The sequence below is a fragment of the Festucalex cinctus genome, chromosome 10 (genome assembly GCF_051991245.1).
Source record: "Festucalex cinctus isolate MCC-2025b chromosome 10, RoL_Fcin_1.0, whole genome shotgun sequence".
In the NCBI taxonomy this organism is placed as follows: Eukaryota; Metazoa; Chordata; class Actinopteri; order Syngnathiformes; family Syngnathidae; genus Festucalex; species Festucalex cinctus.
The window spans coordinates 25,365,545-25,387,726 of NC_135420.1; the positions used below are offsets into that span (position 1 = coordinate 25,365,545).

Below are 22,182 nucleotides of genomic sequence, written 5' to 3' on the forward strand. Positions count from 1 at the left end.
TAATCTTTCATCAATAGCTGAGAATCGAATTAATTAACTGCTCTGTATCCTTAACGTCTTCATTTAGGCTCCTTGTTGTTGTTGTTGTTGTTTTGTTTGTTTTTTGGCGGTTGCTTGGGAAATTGCTGAATGTTGGCGAAAATGAGCTCCCACCAAATGAGTAAGTGAATGTATAGCATCACTCTGGTGGAATTTGTGTCCAAATTTCAACATTTTTTGCACAAATCGATACTTAGCGACTGTCCCGATATCATCAGTTATTTTTTTTAGCATAACTATTGATCAGAGCAAATCTATGAACTCTTTTGGACACTTGAACTGCCTGAGAAGTTTTGTGAAACTCCGCCTTTTTCTTACTATGCGGGAGCCACGCAGCATTATGTCGCCTCAAGACTCAAAGTCAAGGTTTGAAATTCATTTTTCCCCTACTACATTATCTAATCACTTTTATTTACTTCACCACTCATGACTCTATGATCGAAATTTAAAGATTGCCGATCAAATACTAAAATTCATTGATGATACATGTGCATCTCAATTTTAATTAAAATCACGAGAAAAATTTTAATTCACCAATTCAATTAAAAAAGTCCAACTTTAATATCTTCAATGTAGGCAGTGTTGCACAATTTTTATTACATCAAGGCACATATTTTATATCATCAAACAATATTATTCCAAAAACTATGTATTTTCCTTTATGTTTGAGTCCATATAATATATTGTTACTGTGGGCCAAAATACGCAAAATATCTTCAAAATCCATAACTTAATGCATGTTCACCCATTATTGTGTAAAAAAAAAAAAAAAATCAAATAAAAAAATAAAAATAAAAAAAATCCAGACTTTCAATTTTGAGACAACATAATGACTCAAGGCTCCCACGCAGTTAGCAAGGGGCGGGGTTTTGTCACATGACCCAGACAGTTAATAGATTTTTTCTCAAGATATTTAACACTTGAAATTAGTTAATTCATAAAAAAAAAAAAAAAAAAAAAAAAAGATTAGACACCATGGGGACAAATCAATAGTGATTTTTGAGAAAATACGAAATTGATCATGAGTCCAACTACTTAAAAAATAAATAAATAAATAAAAAAAATTTCGCCGATGTTCCCTTTTAACGATATGCGTTTGTATATGTTGCATAATCGTTCCACCCTGGAAAAATACAGCTCTAATAAATCATTTTCACAAAGCCCAAAGTGAAAACGACATTCATGCCCGACGGGCCTTTTCTAAACTTCTCAGCACAGAAAACGTCTCACCTCATGTTTGCCCTTCATCCTGCAGATCCTGATGTCGTTCTTGTTGGACTCCCATGTTCTTTTCTGCAACGCACAAAAAAAAGGTCAAACGTTTTCGCGCGTCCACGGCATCGTATGAGGTCGTTAGGAAATTCCTGGGTGGCGCATCCGGGCCCGGGAGGCGCTCACCTTGCTGTAGAACATCTCGTCGGCGGCGGCGATGTCCAGTTCCACGCGGAAAAGGTCATCCCTGCGGAGAAGCGGCGTGGCAGTCAGCCAACAACAAAGTCGAGCGAGCGCAAGGCGGCGGGCGATGAGCGCGCCGCAACTCGCGGTTTTATTGCCGGCTCGGGACGGCGTGGGTCCGCTGAACAGTTTTTTTTTTTTTTTACTTTTGCTTTCTTTTTGGATCATGTCCAAGCAGCTTATTGCTGTCAACATTTCCAGAATAAATTCAATTTAATATCTGTGCTTGCTCGGACTCATGCAACATAAATTTCAAACGGGGGGGGCTACAGTATGTCATGCACGCCTGCACAACAGAAATATTTGAACAAGATAATTGGAAACAGCTTTTCCATTTGTACAAGTATAATAATGCTCCATTTTTTGAAGGGGACAGGGAAGAAGCTCTAATGCATGCCATTGTTAACTCCTTTGCTCCCAATAACGTGTAAATAAGTTTTTTTTTTAATGTTCTAAGTGTCCCAAAGAGGTATTTATACGTTTTTTTTGTTTTTTTTTTATGCTAGAGCATACAGAAGGCTTTGATTCAGCCTCTCAACTGCAAAGAACGGTTGCAGAAATGGTAGTTATTACATAAACAGCCAGCAGGTGGCAGCAGAGCAAAGTAGATCAACCAAGGCCATGTAAAAAAAATAAGCTCAATTACTTACAATTTTAAATAGATTTGTGAAAACTGATGAAACCTAGCTCTCTTCTAATGCTAATTGCTGCAAAGCGGAATACAGATATAAATATACTTTTTTTTTTCCTGATGAAAGAAGAGACTTTAATCTTTCTTTTGGTAGGTTCCATGTTTTTATAGCAATAGAACACAATATTCTGCGGGCCTTGCAAAATCAGTCAAAATCCAGTAAAACAACCGGGAGGGAAGGGGGTTGCTTCAGTGAAAATGGAGGCGAGTGAATGAGTTAAAGTCCGTGTAAAGTGAAAAAAAAAAAACCCCTCTAAATTGGGTACATCACATGAAAAAAAAAAGTATTATTAACAATCCTGCAAATTAAATGATTGAAAAAAATGGCAAGTATATAATAGGCTTCAAATTTGTGAAAAAAAAAAAAAAAGTCTGCCAATTGCAATGAAACCACACCCCCTCAACTGTCAATCAAATATCACTATGACTTGCAAAAATTGACTTCATCTTGCATTTTACTTATTCCTACACGTAAATACGTTAGAGCTGCCGAGATTTACCTGCTTAAAGCCTGCACCGCAACAACGAGGCGCTCTAAAGCGACCACACCGGCGTGACGCAACGGCCGTCACATGCCGACTGTCACAGCTGATCTTTTAAAATATTTGTTATCTTGCTTTTTACACCTCTTCTCCGCGACGTGCGTCATGGTGGACAATGAGGCACTCTACTTCTGTATTCAATTCCTTTCTGCGCTAAAATTAAAATGGAGTTATATTACAGTAGTCTTTGCTTTTAGTCCAGGTCTTACTTTGGATGTCATTAGACTGCTTCAATGAGTAGATATTTTAAATATTATACATACTTTTGGCTTTCTCCGCACTCATTAAACTCGTCTGGCTGCTTTGAAATTCCTTCAAATATTAAGCGAGTGAGTTTTATTCAAAAAAGGGGAAAAAAACGAAATTGAATTAATGCTGCTTAAATCAAGTTGTTGCGCTGATAATTGCACACACGCCCACACGCCGTCTGCACACGGCACATGCGATCATTGTTATGCTGTCCCCCAACCCCCACAGCAACCCCCCACAGCAACCCCCCAACCCGCCCACCCTCATGCTAATCTTCAGATAAATTCTCAGTCACATTTGATATTCCTGCGAAAACGTCCTCGACGTTGGAATGTGCGTGAAGTCGAATGGCCGGGGAGCCTCTGCGCAGTCCGTCTCCAGCTTCCGCATCGGCTAATCTGTGAATCAGCATGTTCTTGGAGCGCCATTGATCGCATCTTTGATCCATCTTTTGCCTTCCATCTGCGCCGATTGGTCTCACTTGATGGAGGGAGAGCTCGCTTTGCATTTTGCATCATCTGAAATCGCCATCATACCTCTTGTTGGAGTGGGTTTAAACCAGCGGTTCTTAACCTTGTTGGAGGTCCTGAACCTTGACAGTTTCCTATGCACATTCACCAATTTTCACGCAAATTTGCCACTTTGTAATGTTGAAAAAATTCCAGGTTTCTTGCAAATATTTTTCCTCGCAATTTACCACTTTTTAATGTCGAAAATATTCCTATTTTCCTGTAAATTTGTGAGTTTTTCTTGCAAATTTGCTACTTTATAATGTCACAAATCTGCAAGTTTATTACTTGTAAATTTGGGAGATTTTTTTTTCTTGCAAATTTGCCACTTTATAATGTCACAAATCTGCAAGTTTATTTATTGTAAATGTTTTTTTTTCCCTCACAAATTTGCCACTAATGACACAAATATTAATTTAAATAAATTAATTTTGAGTTTTTCTCTCGCAAATTTGCCACTTTATAATGTCACAAATGTGTAAGTTTATTTCTTGTAAATGTGATTTTTGTTCCTCACAAATTTGACACTGATGTCAAAAATATTTGAGTTTTCTTCTTGTAAATTTGGGAGGTTTTTTTTCTTGCAAATTTGCCACTTTATAATGTCACAAATCTGCAAGTTTATTTATTGTAAATGTTTTTTTTTCCCTCACAAATTTGCCACTAATGACACAAATATTAATTTAAATAAATTAATTTTGAGTTTTTCTCTCGCAAATTTGCCACTTTATAATGTCACAAATGTGTAAGTTTATTTCTTGTAAATGTGATTTTTGTTCCTCACAAATTTGACACTGATGTCAAAAATATTTGAATTTTCTTCTTGTAAATTTGTAGGTTTTTTTCTTGCAAATTTGCCACTTTATAATGTCACAAATTTGCAAGTTTACTTCTTGTAAATGTGAGGGGTTTTTTTTCCTCACAAATTTTCCACTAATGTCAAAAATAAATATTCGAATTTTCTTCTTGTAAATTTGGAATTTTTTTCTCGCACAGTTGCCACTTTATAATGTCACAAATCTGCAAGTTTACTTCTTTTAAATTTGTGAGTTTTTTTTCCTCACAAATTTGCCACCTTATAATGTCGCAAATATTCTAGTTTTTTTTCTCTTATATTTCTGAGTTTCTCGGGTTATTACAACGATCTCCGAAAAAAAAAAAAAAATTCTAGAAAGTTAATGGTAATTTTTAGAGTTGGTATTGGACCAATTCCAGCTTTATTCTAAGGTGACATCTAAGGCCCTCAACGTAGCAACTGCATATACATTTTTTTTTTTTTTTTTTTTTTTTTTTTTAAAGTGCCTTGGGAAAGGTTGGGAAATCCTAAACTTGACAGATGGACGATGCTAAATTGCGACACGTTTTTTTGTCTACGCCGTCCAAAGTTGGCGCAGGCTGGCATTAAAGTTTGATGGCCATTTGAAGGACTCACCTTGAAGAGGAATCCGCCTTCGCATAACTGTGTTGTTAGCACTACTGAACGATTTGTATCATCTCCTACTAATAAATAGAACTAGCAACAGAAGCTCGCAATCAAAGTGCCTGGCGTGGAGAAGTGTTGAAACGAGATTCCGAGAGAAGATTAACGATAAATGGCGCCGCGGCTTTGTCTTCTTCTTTGGATGACGCCAGCCTGTTTGAACGATACAAAGACTGCGCGCACCCGCATGTGGTACAAGGTTAAGATTGAGGATGTGTGAAATGTGTCCACCTTTTATTGCTATTTATGTTTCAGGAGGTGCGCATGGCCTTGAACGGCTCATAACTCCTCACATCGGCGCCTCAACCTAAACAGCGTTAGTTCTTAAAAGCTACAAATCAACCGTCTTGTTTCGCCGCCTTTTTGGTCTCGCGCCGAAATTTCCATACGGGGAGTCGGATTTGCACGCGTCTGAGCTATTATTTCACGAATGCCCCGGCACCTTTTTTTTACCCAAGAGAAACATCAATTTTTACCCGTTACCAGCTGGTGAACTTTCACCTTCTGGCTTTCCAAATATCACGGGCTCGGGGTCAAGAGCTCTTCAGCCAACGCAGTTAGCTACTCTTCTTCTTCTATTTTTTTTTTTTCTTGCTCGGCCGGTTTTGCGGTTTGGAACGTTGCCGCGTTTCTCCCAGCCAAACTGGCACCATCTTGCGCGAATATATTTTGAAGGACCTTTAGGAAAGTTAACCAAGCAGAGTTTGTGGGTTATTTTCCAATCAGTGCTCACGGTACTGTGTTGGAACACCCTTGAGGTTTTAACATTTGGAATTCCGTAACGAGTTGTCTTTTTTTTACGTCCCCCATAAGATAGGAGAGAAATTTCGCTATATAAGGACCTCTTATAAGTATGGCAGCTACTGTCAGACTTTTACTGATAAAGAGGCACCTGCTGATCACAATCGTAAAACTGTTTTCGGCTACATGGAATAGTAAGTGGATGGTGGAGATTAGGAAACAAATTCTCGGGTTTGTGGAAATCACTTTGTCACAGGTCTGTATAAAACGTTTGCATGGATTGTCTTTGAAGTCGAACATAATGGCTAGCCTGCTAGCTTACTGTATGTTAGCTTTACAACGCGCTGTGAATTTCTATGGAGTTAAAAGTCAATTATTAATTAAGTCCCTGAATTTCCACAGTATCTGTTTTTGAATCAACTGATCTGAACTGAATCAAAGCAAATTCTCGGATTTGTGGAAATCACTTTGTTACAGGTCTGTATAAAACGTTTGCATGGATTGTCTTTGAAGTCGACCAAAATGGCTAGCCTGCTAGCTTACTATATGTTAGCTTTACAATGCGCTGTGAATTTCTATTGAGTTAAAAGTCAATTATTAATTAAGTCCCTGAATTTCCACAGTATCTGTTTTTGAATCAACTGATCTGAACTGGGAAAAAAAAAAAAAAAAAGGTTTGCTGTCTTTAGGATGATGCTGTAAAGGTTTAGTTTCCTTTCAATTTACTTTCAAAATGCTAATAATTAACTGGTGGGTGAGGAGAATATTGAGTAGATGTTATAGATGTGCAGAAAATGCACTTTTTTTTTTAATGATTTGGTTACTGGTTTGGTCTGTAACGTCAGAAAATAAGCAAAAATGTTATAAAATGTTAGCAGATGTCATATTTTGATTCAACAAAATGATAATCAGTCTGCTTCTATCGAAAGAAATCAGATAATATTTATGGTCGAGAGGATGAAAATTCTGAAGACTTGGCCCTGCACCTCTAATATATATAAATCATTTATTGTTTCAGAGTGGATGTCCACCTGTGTCCAACTTTCTACTGCTGAACACAAAAAGCAAAACTGCGCCGAACTGTCTGTCCGCCTGTCTGTCTGCCGTGAGGCATTCGACCTGCCCACAACTTCTGGTGACCTCTCGTGTGTGCGTGGGCTGATGAAGGCAGCAAGTCAGCTCCTTTACACGCACGCATTAATGCGCACGCTGCAAAGCTTGATAACAGATAAAAAAAAAAAAAAAAGTCACTTGTTATTTGTGGAAAAGCTTCAAACTGCGTTATATATAAGTTTGCAACTCAATTTAGTTTGTTTTTCTTCCTTCCCTCATAAGTGTACTCATAACAGCGGTTAGTTCTTTAACTTTAGACATGTTGGAAATAAACACCCCAAATATTCATGTGTCTGAGCCCTTTGGGATGCACGCGAAGGCTGAAAAGTGACTCGGCAGCAGTGACGTGGGGCTTAACCCAGCGCGGCGCTGACTCCAAGCTGCTTTAATACTTTGATTTGGAGAAGACGGGAAGCGTCTCAGGAGAGGTGTGTGCACTCAGCAGGTGCTCGGGGCCGAGGGATTTACGGCCGTTTGCGCTCTGAGAAGCAGCTATGCTAATGGTGACAGGATTTAGGGGCGCGCGGGGCGTCTTATCAAGGTGCGCGCTCGGCTGCAGTGGTAGCTGCCACCCGCGCAAGCTAGTTATTTTCAAACTCTTGTCACCCCCGCGACGCCGGCTTTCCGCATTTACACGCGGATCCGTTACTTTTCGCAAAGCTATCGCCGCCTGTCAGGTAGCCGCAAACAACTGCTAGCCTCATTAAACTTATATAGGCTTCCTTGCCGTGGCATAAATCCCGCCCGGTTCTCTCGTGCTCATATAACGTTCTGGCGGTTAGCATTTTTACGAGCCTCAGCTCGGCTGAGATGTCCCGTATCGGATAACCTCTCGCATTTCAAGAACATTTCTGGACATTTAAGCAGTTTCACGCGAGAGGGAGTGATGCTGTGTTGTGTATTATCACAGGTGTGATTCAGTTGATTCAGTCCCACAAATGTGATTTATGTAACAGTTTTACAAGCACCATTTATTAGTCAACAAATGTCAATAAATGACAACAAATTATGATTTGTTTGTTTATTTGACAAGGTATGAAGCTTGGCCAACATAAATTATAGCAAGCCGTGGCGCTAGCCATCGAGTTAGCTGTTAGCAAGACACGCTAAGTAGCACCAGCTCCAGTACTGGCAAAAAAATAAATAAATTACATAAAAATTACAAAAAAATTCAGCTTGTTAAGTTGGACTATGAGTCCACTGCATGTGAAGTCGCATCACACGTGTCATTTGGTGGGAAATAGTTACACAAATTAGTCCGTAAATGCAAAATGAAGCTAATTGACATGATGACTCTGCACTTGTTAGCCGTGTTAGCATACAGGCTGAGTGTCCACTCTTGTTTGTACAACTTAAAGGTCCCCTCATATGAAATGTTCACTTTTGTTTTTTTTTTACATAAGTATGTCTTACCATAGCCTGACTAAGTCCCCAAAGCTGTCAGTGCAGTGTGAAAAGGGCACATGAGCACACCTGGAGATTTTCAGTAGCACCTTCAGGCTTTTCCCTTTGACTTGACCCTAATGATGACCATTCATACTTGAAATCAAACTATATTTCTGGAAATACATCCATATCTGTGATGTTAAAGTTTAAAGTAGATAATCATTGATTGTCGATTGACGTTAAAGGTGAATTAATGAATAGCAAACCGTCAACAGTATCAGAGCCATCAAAAAAGGTGCAAAATGGAAATTCAGGATCTGGGTAAGAAGTTTAACATCCGACACGTCTCTTGCACTGTTTTGTTGAAAGCATTTTTCAACAGTCGAGGCAATATTCGATATGTCACACCAGAAAAACAGACTTCTTGATTTTGTTTGGACGTCAATTGAGGTCCTGGCTACTATTTTGACTATTCAGGACATATTTTCTGCCACAAATCATCTCAAATTCCAAGTTTGAACCACTTCTAGGGTCATCTGTATTTTTAACGATGACCCGCCGACCACAGGAGCCATATTTTTTTATTATCAGGCGACGTGCAGGCAAGTGATTACAGAACGACTGGAACAAGCGAACAAAGTTTGATAGATTTACTACTTTGCTTCTCAGTCGTGAGGTCGGAGCAGCTGGGGGGGGCCAGCGATTGGGTCATTTCCTGGATCCCCGTATTGGAAAGTGCAACGACAGACAATAACCAGCACCACATGCGGGGATGGCCGTCGCTTGCTTTTTAGCACGTTCCGAGCTAAATTAGAATTTGGAAAACATGTGCAGTAAATCTCGGGGGTTCGAGGTCGGCTCCTGAGCGCCTCCGGGGAGCGACAAAAAAGCGGTTGAAGAGTCGAAAGTTATGCAGCTGAGCTGAGCAGGCTGTTTTAGGGCGTCCGGGATCAGCAAATTCATCAGACTGACGGACAAAACGGGGCCGCGGTGCTCTTGTCTTGTACTTGTCACGCATCAAGCGTTATCGTCGAACAGACATTTGACATTATTAGTTGGGGTGACTTCACACAAAAACTATTGCCAATAACGGATGTCATGTCGCGATTTTATGTTGCATCATAAATGTATCACTTTCTATTTTTTTTTTTAGTTTTTACGACAACATTGGTGATCTTGTAATGACCTTTTCACCATGTCGTGACATCACACGTACTTCAATGTTCCCATGTCACTGTCAGTGCGTAATTTAAATGTTAACAGATAAATTGATCCAAAAACAGACTTGATGAAAATTCACATATAGTTAACATGGTCGTTCAGAGTATTGGCGAGTTACCTGCCTTCTCTGTTCCTTCGATTAATGGCACATACGTTATGTGCTATTTTGGCAAAATGTACTTCGTTTCCTCTACCACTATTATATTTTTACTAGGGATGTTCGAAACCATTTTTTTTTTCCAGACCAATACAGGTACGAGTACTCAAATCTTCTACCAACCAAGTAACAATACCACTTAAATAAAATCCAACCCCCCCAAAAAAACAAAACAAAACAATGACAGATAATAAAAATAATAATAATAATAATAATAATAAAAATGAAATAATAAAAAATAAAAAAATAAAACATGGACCTATACAACATAGCCCAATATAGCATTTTTCCTTAAAATTGCATGAAATTAATGGAAATTATCTTTTTTCCATTTTTTCATAAAAATACATGTTTTGCATTGAACACCCAAAACAATCAATTGAAACAAATGAATAAATAAATAAATAAATTCATCCATACATCAAATTAAATGAAATGAAAGAATCCAATGGCCAAAAGAAAAAAAAAAAAAAGTCCCAATTAAAATATACGGTTGAACAACTTCTTTTATTGGCCACGTTCACGAGTACCTGATACCTTGCAATCAGTAGGGGTGTGAATTGCCTAGTACCTGACGATTCGATTCGTATCACGATTCACAGGTCACGATTCGATTCGATACCGATTAATCCCGATACGAATGGTCACGATTCGATACCGATTAATCCCGATACGAATTTATAAGTTGATTGTTGCGATATTTTTTCATTCATATTTAGAAAATACTAATCAGTAAGCTTGTAGAGTGTAAGATTTATATGAAAATTTATTATTTATTTATCTGAAATTTCAGTCTTATAGAGGTTGTAATCTGTTTCATGTTTGAACAGCATTAAAATAAAAATATTAAGGCTTAATGTGCCGTTCATATAACATTCTTCCATGCTCAAGGTGTGAATCCTAAAAAAAAAAAAAACAAAAAAAAAAAAAAAAAAAAAAAAATATATCGATTCTGCCGATTATTGAATCGATTCGAGAATCGCGCGATGTAGTATCGCGATATATCGCCGAATCGATTTTTTTTAACACCCCTAGCAATCAGTAGTCGATAATCACCCGTCCCTACTATTTACTTTGTGACAGTACTGTCGACGTACCACTGGTGTGAAATCTTTCAAGACTAGCGTTGATTGCAGTACCCCAAGTTAGAGACCACCAGTTTATTTTTCAACTTTTGTGCAGACGCCGATACACTTTTAAGCCGTTTATTGACCAGCAGAACAGCTAAACATATACTTAAAACTTCTTTGTATACTCTTACAATTAGTTAAACTACCTTGGCCTGTTTTACTGCCACTTCTCCACCCTTTCCCCTTCCTCCACTGCTTGAAGGCGGGGCTAATTGGCGACGACTGGATCTGAGTGCTGTTGCTGTAGCTGCACTGCAACTGTCATCAAAATGACCCTCACTCTCATTTGGTTAACATCGTATAGCACCATATTATGTGTTTCATGTTCTCCATCTGTGGGACCTTCTCGAGGTGTCTTCTTGAAATCAACACAACAACTAGAAATAATCCATCCAGTCAGGAAACTTGCAGTAATGGCACAAGCTTGAAAGTGGCGTACCTGGCTCCGATGTAGAGTGTTCGGTTGACTTGGATGACCCTCTGGATGTGCAGAGGCTCTTGTCTCTGCCACGTGTGGTGCGGTCGGCCCAGGAACACCGGATAGCGTCTCGACACTGTTACGAGGCGGAAGACACACGCGCAATAATTACTGATCCCAATCTGGCAGTCGTTCTTGGGAAATTTATGTTGAGCCACATCCGATTCGGAGACACGGGAGTCATTTGTAATGCGATCCGGCGGATCGAATGGCGCCCGCTCCGACGCACCAGCTTCCCCACGGGCAACAATCCCAATTTAGATTAGCCGCCAAATTGTAAATCTTTGCGGATACGCATCAAAAAAGCAAATGCACAAAAGTGCATCCCTGTGATGAGTATACAGGACTGTCTCAGAAAATTACAATATTGTGATAAAGTCCATTATTTTCTGTAATGCAATTAAATAAGAAAAAATGTCATACATTCTGGGGTCATTACAAATCAACAAAAATATTGCAAGCCTTTTATTGTTTTAATATTGCTGATTATGGCTTTTTTTTTTTTACTTGCTCTGAGGAAATATTCTAATATTTTGAGATGTGATATTTATTTAGTTTTCTTAAGCCATAAGCCATAATCAGCAATATTAAAATAATAAAAAGGCTTGCAATATTTCAGTTGATTTGTAATGATATTGTGTATGTATGACATTATTGCTTATTTAATTGCATTACAGAAAATAATGGACTTTATCACAATAGTCTAATTTTCTGAGACAGTCCTGCATATCATTTGAAATATATAATTCTAAAAAAAAAAAAAAAAAAAAAAAAAAAAAGCCCTAACTTTAAATGTCTTGAAAAAAAAATCATGGGTCCAATAAAAATAAATTAAAATAATAATAATAATAATAATAATAATAATATGTGAAAACTATGGTAAAAACATTACAAATGGAATTTCTGATTGATTTTTTATTTTTTTTTGGTCGCCAATATAATTTCATTGTACAAATTTGAATGTAGATTTTGCTTCTGATAAGTTTTCATTTGTCGCCCGTATTTTTAATCACGGTTGCATAAACGTACCGACAGACGTACGACCTCAAACGTGGCTGACCTCATGTGCGACCTCACTCAACTGTTGCGGATGAGTGTGTTATTGCCCAATATCCTCCCGTCGATGCTCTCCTTCCGCGCCATTACTTTCTTTATACGCCACTTTCATCAGATTTCCTCTTCAGGTCTATATTTAGCCATTCGTGCTCATCTGTTACCCTAATTATTTTTATTCGCATGGATCCATCATATTCTCCGCTGCCAGTCACGGTCTTCTTACTTTCTAACTTGAATTTAAATGTAAACGTTGCACATGTCCAAAATCTGTTCGACAAGAGGAAAATGATGATTTTCACAGGAAATATAAGGATGAAGTTTAATAGCTGACACTCACTCCGCCCACCCTGTTGTGATGAACGCAATTGTCACTGTCTGCCACGTTTTTTTTTAAACAACGCGTCACATCAGGCATTGGAGCTGATGTCATGTAATTATAATTAATAACAGATAATTATTCTCTCTCTCCTTCGCTGCGTTCTGTGTAACGAGCGATGGCTAATTTCCTGTTATTCTTGGAAATCACAATTCTACGGCGTGGTGTGTCTTCATTCTTAAGTGTTTTGATCATGTATGCATGAGTCAATAGTACATACATGAAATATTTAATTCTTTTTTTTGTTGTTGTTGTTGAAAATAGCTTATGAGTGCACATTTGGGTCTCTCCAATGCCATTTCCACAAGTGCAAAACCAAGCATTTTTTTTTTTCACAAGTCCGCTAGCTTAATGCTAACACATGTGCCAAATGCCATAAAGGGGCTAATGAAATTAGCATCAATACAGAGTACCGTATTTTCCGCACTATAAGGCGCACCTTCAATGAATGGCATATTTTAAAAAATTTTCCATATATAAGGCGCTACAGTAAAGGCTGGGGTTACGTTATGCATCCATTAGATGGCGCTGCGCTAAAGGGAATGTCAACAAAACAGTCAGATAGGTCAGTCAAACTTTATGAATAGATTACAAACCAGTTTTCTGACAACTCCATTCACTCCCAAAACGAATAAACAGCCGTTTTATTATTTTCTCTGAGGTAAAGTATTAGGATTAGCTCGCGATCCAAGATGGCGGGATCTTCTGAGCATGCGCGTCACCGATCGTGCAGGGTCACCGATAGCGTCTTGACAGCGAGACCTGTTGCGGCTCAATATTGATCCATATATAAGGCGCACTGGATTATAAGGCGCATGGTCAGCTTTTGAAAAAATTTAAGGCTTTTAGGTGCGCCTTATAGTGCGGAAAATACGGTAATTATAAAATCTTTAACCAACTAATATTTGAACACATACAGACAGAACAAACAAGTCATCTCAACTGGGGGGGAGGGCTTGGAGGCAGGGTTTAAAAAAATAAATAAATAAATTCCGCGAATTGGCTACGTGGGGTGGCTGAAGAGTAGCCTGGCCACAACGTAGCTCCGCCCCCTGCTACTTGCTATTTATTAGCATTCCGGGCTGGTGACGTGTGGGAAAGTCTGCTGCTACGAAGGGCCTGACCGACTCTGTGGCCTACCATTTGCAATTGATACTTTAAGAAGACACGGGAGCCATCAGTCAATACTATTGAACGGCAATCGATCCGGGTCCGGTGCTCGCCGGAGACTGCTGAGCTGACATGGAGACTCCGAGTCTGAGTGTGGAAGGGGCAGCGTCTCCAGAGACGCTCAGAATGTGTGTGGGAAAGTTGGAAATGCGCGCAGCCACCGTTCGTGTGACCTCAACACTTTGCACACATTGAGAGGAAAGGAACTGCGGCGGGACGTAACCAAGCTTATTTTTTTTTTTTTTTTTTTTTTTTGTATTTACCCATCTATATTTATTTGAAAGTTTGGAGAGCAATGTGTCTTTTCAGATTAACTCGTTCACTGCCATTGACGGATATAGACGTCAAAGATCCATTTTAGAGAACAAGTCAAGTTAATAAGCACGAGCCCCATTGACTAATATTTTAACCAGGCCAAATTTGGATCCCAGTCCATCAGTACCTTTTACTTTTACACTTTTTTTTTTTTTTGTAGATCTACTCAAGTACATAGCACGAATATTTCTGCCAGCGCTGGAAGGGAGATGCAAGAACGTCCATACCTTCGGTAGGGATGAAGTTTAAAGGGCCGGGTTCCTCGGGGAACGCGGAGCAGGCTGTTCGGAGCAGCCAGCAGAGAAGGAAGAGGGAGGGAGGGGCCGCTGTCGCCATGGCAACTGGGTTGCGGAGCCTGTGCACAAAAGAGAAATAATAGAGAGAGAGAGAGAGAGGGAGGAATGAGTGTTTGCCAAATGAAGCGGAGGAATGTGAAGAGCAAACACACAAACATGAACTCAATCAAGATGGAGGATTTTGTCAAATACGACATATTTCATTCAAAATTCAGTTTTATGGACAGTGCAGTGACGGTTTAAAGTCAAGCTGTTTTTTTGTCGATCCATGCCCACCAGCAAAAATGTGCAAACATGTTTTCAAATAGCACTAGAAGGTATTTTATTTTTATTTTTAAAAAAAAGTCAATAACAAAGATGACTGTAGTATCATACATACGGTAGATATAAACTACCGTATAGTAGCCATTTTTTGCAGAGGATAAAGAATATATGCTTGTGAGTATTCTTCTATTGTCAGTCTACATGTGTTGCTGCAAGGTTTGCCTTCAAATATCCACTGCTTGAAGTGTTATAACACGGCAAAATTTATGATTCCTCCATGGCGATTTGTATTGTGTGTTAGCATTAGGCTAGCAGACTTGTGTTATGTGACACATGTGCTTTCTTATCAATTTTACAGTAAACGTCAACTGGGAGTGGTAATACACTCAAATGTATCATTCGAAGTACCAATGCACTGTAAAACTGACAAGAGTGATTTAAACTAGCTTAATGCTAACATAATGTAAAACCAATTAGCATACTGTAGATGTTACAGTAACTACCAAACTTTAATCAACAGCTATCTACTGTTCAGCAGCAACACATACAAACAGCATACAACAAAACAGACAAAAAAAAAAGTATTAAAAAACCCCAAACTGTGCTGTGGTGGGATGCTAACGATAACACGCGATAAAGTGAGGGACCTCCGTACGACACGTTAAGCCTCGGATATTGTACAGGATACGAAAGCGTCCAAGAGCTGACTACAAGCAAGCCACAAAGTTTACTTCAGTCACGAGACATCAATTTATTAGATCCCCCCCCCCTCCATCAGGCGGTAAGATCCGCATCAACGGAATCTTTATGACTTAAGCCGCAAAACCTCCAAAGGCTTTACGAGCGTCAGCTGCGTGCAAAGCGCTGGAATCCGCAGAGTGTTATTGCCTCATTTGTAATCATCACTTTCCTTGTAGTGCGTGTTTGCACGTTATGCTAATAGCTCTCCTCTGGAAATTTCACAAACATCGTTTCCAACGAGGATTCCAAAGCAACATCTTGCTCCAATGAGCGGCCGGGATGAGTCACCGCGTCAACGAGGCTTTCATGCCGACCCGCCGGCTTCAAACGTTTGAGCTCGCCTTTCCCGCCACGCACCATTGAAGACCCTCATGTTAGGGGAGACACACTTAAGCTAAATAAATAAATACTATTCTGCACGTTTGAGTTTGGCCGCAGATCGCCTGCTGGATGACACAAGGCAAAAGCAAACAATCAGCAGTGGGGAGGAACAAATGACACGTATTTGGTTTCTGTACCGATTTTTCAGATATCTTTATTTCACATCATATTCATTTACAAGAACGAAGCGGGAAGAAGTTAGGCATCCCAAACTTAACATGAACCACAAATTGGGTTGTGAGGTGCAAAATAATTGGCTCATTTTTGACCCAACTGTTTTTAAGAGTACAGAATTTTAATAAAAGTCAAGCACAAAATCTGATTTATTTATCTGATTTATTTAAGAAAAGAATAAAATAAACTTGAAATTTAAAAGAATAAAGTTGCAATATTAAATGAAAAAAAAAACTATACTCGCTATACAAGAACGAAACCCCAAAGAATGACAAGAAAAGAAAATAATCCAAATTTTAAAAATTACAAAAAGAAAATGAGATATTTAAGAGTAGTTACAGGGGAGAAAGTATCTGAATTTTCCAACATAAAATTGCAATATTTCAAGATGATGAATCCGAATTTTATCATAAGAAATTGTAAAATGACATGCCAAAAATTTGAATTTTACAAGAATGTAGTTGTGCTATTGCCCGGAAAAAAAATCTTCAAAAATAAAGTAATCCTATTACAAGATTTTTTATTTTACAAAAATAAAGTCAGAAAATTATGCAATATTACAAGAAAAAAAAAAAAAAAAAAAAAAAGAGAGTAGTTACAGAGGTGAAAGTATCTGAATTTTACAACATAAAATTGCAATATTTCAAGATGATGAATCCAAATTTTATAATAATCATTTGTAAAATGACACGCAAAAAAAACTGTATTTTACAAGAATGCAATCTTCCAAAATAAAGTAATAGAAAAGGATCAGATTTTTTTTTTTTTTAAAGAATAAAGTTGTTCTTTAAAAATAAAATAAAATGTGAATTTTACAAGAATGAAGTTCAAGTATTGCTGGGATTAAAAAAAAAAAAAAAATAAAAATAAAAACTAGAAAAAATTAGAAAAAAAAAAATCTTGATGGTGTCAGTACAATGAAAAACTATTTTTAAATTTAGCTGAAAGTGTTCGAATGACAAGAAGAAAATCAAAGTACGCGTGTGCGAGCGCTTGATGCCGGCACGTTGCGAGCATATGGCATCAAACGAACGCAGCCACCAGCGAAAGCCTCTCCACATCTGTCGCTCGTTCACGTTCATTTTAGCGGAGCCTAAGTGGTGCGCATTACATTTCTGCGTGTAAGCGAATTAACTCTAATCCAATTCGGCTATGTAACCAATCGAAGCGGAAAAAAAACAAAAAAAACAAAACAATGACAACATCCACAAAATGGAGAAAAATAGTCAGCGGGCACTTCAATGGAAGGTCTTTCGACGAAATGTCTGGAACGGTTCTGCTTACGCTGATGCGGGATTTAGTTACTCTAACACAGGATGTAATTATATCTTTTCATGGGACAACACCAAAGAATTGTTTATCAATTTCAAACAGTCAACAAATGTTTTATGATTACAAAAGTCTGACCTCAGAGGTCCTAATATAACCTATAAAAAGGAGCGAGCCGATCTATTGCACTCCACACTTTTTTTTTTTTTTCCCCATTTCCAGGCGCACACAAAGCGCGATTGTGGCGACATCTTTTTTATGGCGTACTGAAACCTTATCGGGACGCGTCATCTTGATGGGGAATTTGTCACATTCGCATCAAAGTGGGGCTGGGGGTGCAAATTACTCAGCACCCGCATCGGCGTCATCGGGGTCAGGTGAAGGAGACGGCGTCACGCGCTGGCCCGTTACCACCACGGATTCGGGACAGTGATAAGCGCCGCAATGGAGGAGACATTCCATTGTATGCTGTACATAATGGATGCACAAAGAAAATGGTTTCATGGATGGTTCAATCAAAAAAACGGTGGTCAAGTATTCACACTTGATACTTAGGTAGGTAAAACACTGATTTGACTTCTTTACTTGAGTAAACTATAAAGTAGAGAAGCTGAAATGTACTTAAGTACCAGCAGTTTTTTATCAATATCGGAAGGCGGCCCAACACAGCTACGTCGAGCTACTTTGTCCTAAATGGTTACAAATTAGATTGAAAAAAAGAAAGAAAAAAAAATCCTTCAAGCGTGAGCATTTTGTGCGACCGTGCGCACACATTTCAGTAACGATGACAAATGTCTGGAGACGAGCGCCAAGCAGTTGTGCCGTTCCCCCCAAAAAATGAGCTATACATTTGCTCATAAAAAAAAAACAAAAACAAAAAACGAGCAATGTAAGGACATCAGAATCCCGCCCGAGATCAAACGCTTCCCGGTTGCCGCGACCGACACGTTCCCCAGATTGATTGACGGCGACGGGGCCGCCTTGCAGTCGAGCGCCGGCGCAAATCCAGATGGCGAGTGACGATAAGCGGAGGCAAACCGCAGGCCGGCCGGCCGGCCGGGCCGCGAGGATGCACGCGCGCCTGCGACTAATGAAATTGGACTTGTAAAGTCAGCAACGCGCTCAGCTTGGCTTCCGACGGGGATTTAACGCGGCAATTTGTCCGACTCCTGGCAAAGTCACAGAGGAAACATCGAGCTGTCGCCGCGATAATAAAGTTGGATGGCCGAGGCATCAAATCGCCGGGCAATCAATGATGTCGCTCGTCCTTAGCCAGCTTTTTTTAATTCAAGGTGATTCCCGGGGGAGGTTGAAAAAAGTGGGGAAATGCCCACAAAACTGGAATGGAGGGAAACTCGGAAATTCCTCGCTTTTGTGTTGACCCGTCAGCCAATCAGGCTGCTAATGTATTCTGAAAGGTTTGTGACATTTGCCATGTCAAAAATTTTCATCTGCATGTCACCATTCACCCTAAATTAAAATTGCCTAAATTAAAAATAAATAAATAAATAAAAACGGATCTAAAATATAATTCAAAAATTAAATACAAAAAATAAATATAAATGGAAATAAAACTATATAAATAAAAATAAGTAAAATAAAAAAATAAATAAAAGTGAAAATTAATACAAAAATAAAAAACGAGGTTCGGAAAAAAAATAAATGTGGAAATAAACAAATATGTAAATAGAATTAAATATCAATCAACAAAAATATAAACACTCACATTTATTTATTTCATGAAATGTGAGAGCAGAGCGTTTTTATTGATTGACTGATATTTAATTCTATTTATGTTTACTATTTTATATATATATATATATATATATATATATATATATATATATATATATATATATATATAGACACACACACACACATTAAATAAATACAAGTAAAAATTAATACAAAAATAAAAAAACGAGATTCAAAAAGCAAAAATAAATGTGGAAATAAATAAACAAATATGTAAATAGGATTAAATATCAATAAATAAATATAAACACTCTGCTATCACATTTATTTCATAAAATGTGAGAGCAGAGCGTTTTTATTGATTTATATATATATATATATATATATATATATATATTTTTTTTTTTTTCCCATTTGTACTTATTTTTTGTATTTAATCTTTCAGTTATATTTTTTTATATCTTTTTTTATTTTCCCTTTTATTTTGGTATTTATTCATTTATTTATTTAAAATTTTGTTCCTCCATAGTTGTCATTGCTTCATGTTTTGACAGGGTAACCCAAAAGTCCCGATACACCTCCTTTTGGTTTCAGGTATCTTTTGGACGGACCTCAGGCTATCTGCTTTTGATGGCGAATTAGGCTTTTGAGGTTTTTCAAAGCACTTCAGCCCTTTTTGAAGTTCTTCTGTCCCTAACGGCAGATGAGCAGCAATTTGAGAAGGCTTTATGGCCGTCAGACTGCACATATTCTTGAAACATGAGGTAAGATACGGTTCAAGGACGTCATGGATTTGAAAATGTAACCGTAACCATTTTTTTTTCACTCACTCACAGAAGCTTACGAGTGTGAATGAGTGAGTGAAGAAAAAAAAAATCCATGCGTGCTTTCAAATTGCCGCGGGAGTGACGTCACGCAGCCGACACGTTCGCCCGGCCCCGTTTGCGACACATCCCCCCCCCCCCCGCTCTGCGATTGGCTGGAGGGGTGTAAACACCGAATTTCAAAACAAAACAAACACAAAATGGCAAAATACAGGCTGGGTGGGTGGGGATTTAGGACGAAATCACCACCAAAGATTAACATAAACCCAGATGTGTAGACTGAGAGAAAGTTAAAGTGTGAACATCCTGTATTTAAAAAGTGCATTTTGCTGAGTGAATCCAGCAGACTGTGCCTTTAAAAAGTCATTATTTTACAAGAAATTACACACACAAAAAAAACACATGCTGCTTCACCAGGACATTACATTACATTATATTCATCTGAACACGTGGAAAGCAGCAATATGCATGTGCACAAATTACACAACAAATATTTATAATCACAGGTGCAAAGGCGAATTTTTCCTGAACATTTCGGTTTGTAGGAAACTGGCAGCCTTGACAGTATTTCTGATGAAACTCGAGTGGCTGTGAAGTATTATACAGATGTGTCAGTATTAATACAACAAAGTACTCACATTTAATAATCCCCTTTCACACTTCCAAGGCCCACGTCATCCTTTTAGCAAGGCGCCCTACATTTTTCCGCTTTCATATATAACGCCGCTTAAAAAAAAAAAATCAATATCAGAAAACTGCTAATGGATGTGGAACAGGCTTCGACCTTGACTTCTCAACAGCAAATCAACTTTACAACTTGGAGTTTGCTTGTATGGCTCCAAAACCAATCGACAAGCAAAAAATTTCACGTGTCAGAAAAGTTACAGGACTGCTACGATGACTACTTAAGTCAGGCGTGTCCAAACTTTTTCATTTGAGGGCCACATACAGAAAATCAGAAGGACGCAAAGGCCACATAATCTTATGAAGAGAAATTGTGTTTAGTCCTAAAAATTGTACAAATAATTTATTTGTGCTTTTGCACATTTCGAAAAATGCTAAAGTATATGAAGCAATTTATTTGTAATATGGCAGAAGGGTTAATGGCACCTTCACTGTTTATTTTATTTGAACTGAGTCAAACGCCATTTTTTAGCATATGTCGCGGGCCACTGAAAAAATGGACGGCGGGCCGTAGTTTAGACACCAATCAACCAATCAAATGGATAAAGTGGATAAAGTGGCTAATTAAGGAAATATTTGTAAAGCCCAATGTTGACTTTATGGCTCCAAAATGACGACAAATGGCTCTCAAACACCACCTTTAAATTTGTAGCGCAACCTCCCACTTTCTTGTCTGGATCTTGCTCTGATCTTGCTCCGATCTCCACGCACGCAAAAAAAAAAAAAAAAAGCCGAATTTGATAGCAGGAAGCGTCTAGCGCACACTTGCATGACATAAGACGCAAGACGTGACATCTCGGAATGCACTGGAGATTGCGAATGAGCTAAAATGAGCAAAAGTTAGAAAATGATTTCACTTGTTTTGTTTTTGGTTTTCACTTATTGTTTGGCAACAACAGCAGCAGGAGACGTCTCATAACAGGCGGAACGGAACTCCTCCAGATAAAGATCATTATTTTATTTATTATGGTAACGGCATGAATACTAAAAAGCTACAAGGCGCATTATCATTTCTTGATTAAAATGTGAAATTGTACTTATTTATTTGGGAAGTAAATTTGTTTTCACGGTTGATTAAATCCTGGCTCCCTGGTGAGCCAGCCCTGATTTGACAACAAAATGAGGTCTGAAATTCCTCGTTTCTCTTCCAAAACATCAACAGCTCATCGAAATTGAAAGAGTTCGCATTAAAGCAGTTAACGATGCTTTGTGGTCTTCTCATTTTGGAACAATTGGTCGACTCAATTTGTTGGGCAGTTGGTTTTTTGATCAACTTTTAATAACTGCTTTAAAAAGGAAACGCAGTCATTTTATGTAAAATTTAGGGGTGTCAAAATTAGTGCGTTAATTTTGAGTGAATTTAAAGTTCCTTTAACGCCACTTTTTTTTTATTATTATTATTTTTTTTTTTGTGCAATTACTTAAAAATGAAGCCTGTACTGGAGGAATTTCAGTTGCGACGAAGCAGACACGTCCATGTCCAGATTTAGCAGTAATGAATTTAATAATAATGTGGCACTAGGGATCAAGTGGTATTTAACAATTTAAAAAATGTGCAGAATTTCACGTTACTTCATGTTGAAGATTAGATATCTCCTAATATGAAAAGAGCTGTCACCAATGTCTTACAAATGCAATTATGCAATCTATTGGCAGAAAAATGACCTCAACGCAAAGCAATATCACACTTTTTTTTTTTTTTTTTTTACAGTACATCTTTTTAATTTTAACTCAATTTTATGAATT

The 22,182-nt window shown here is 38.1% G+C and overlaps 1 protein-coding gene across 2 annotated transcripts in view; it reads right to left on the minus strand.

The window, feature by feature from the left end:
- Positions 1-22,182, minus strand: part of sema6bb (sema domain, transmembrane domain (TM), and cytoplasmic domain, (semaphorin) 6Bb) — a 179,056-nt gene that overhangs the window by 75,824 nt on the left and 81,050 nt on the right. For both annotated transcript variants that reach the window (XM_077535552.1, XM_077535551.1), the window contains exons 3-6: positions 14,336-14,463; positions 11,153-11,267; positions 1,438-1,498; positions 1,270-1,332 (exon numbers count right to left, since the gene is read on the minus strand). In XM_077535552.1, the coding sequence (XP_077391678.1) occupies positions 1,270-1,332; positions 1,438-1,498; positions 11,153-11,267; positions 14,336-14,444 (348 nt within the window). In that variant the 5' untranslated portion in view covers positions 14,445-14,463. The remainder of the gene's footprint in view (positions 1-1,269; positions 1,333-1,437; positions 1,499-11,152; positions 11,268-14,335; positions 14,464-22,182) is intronic.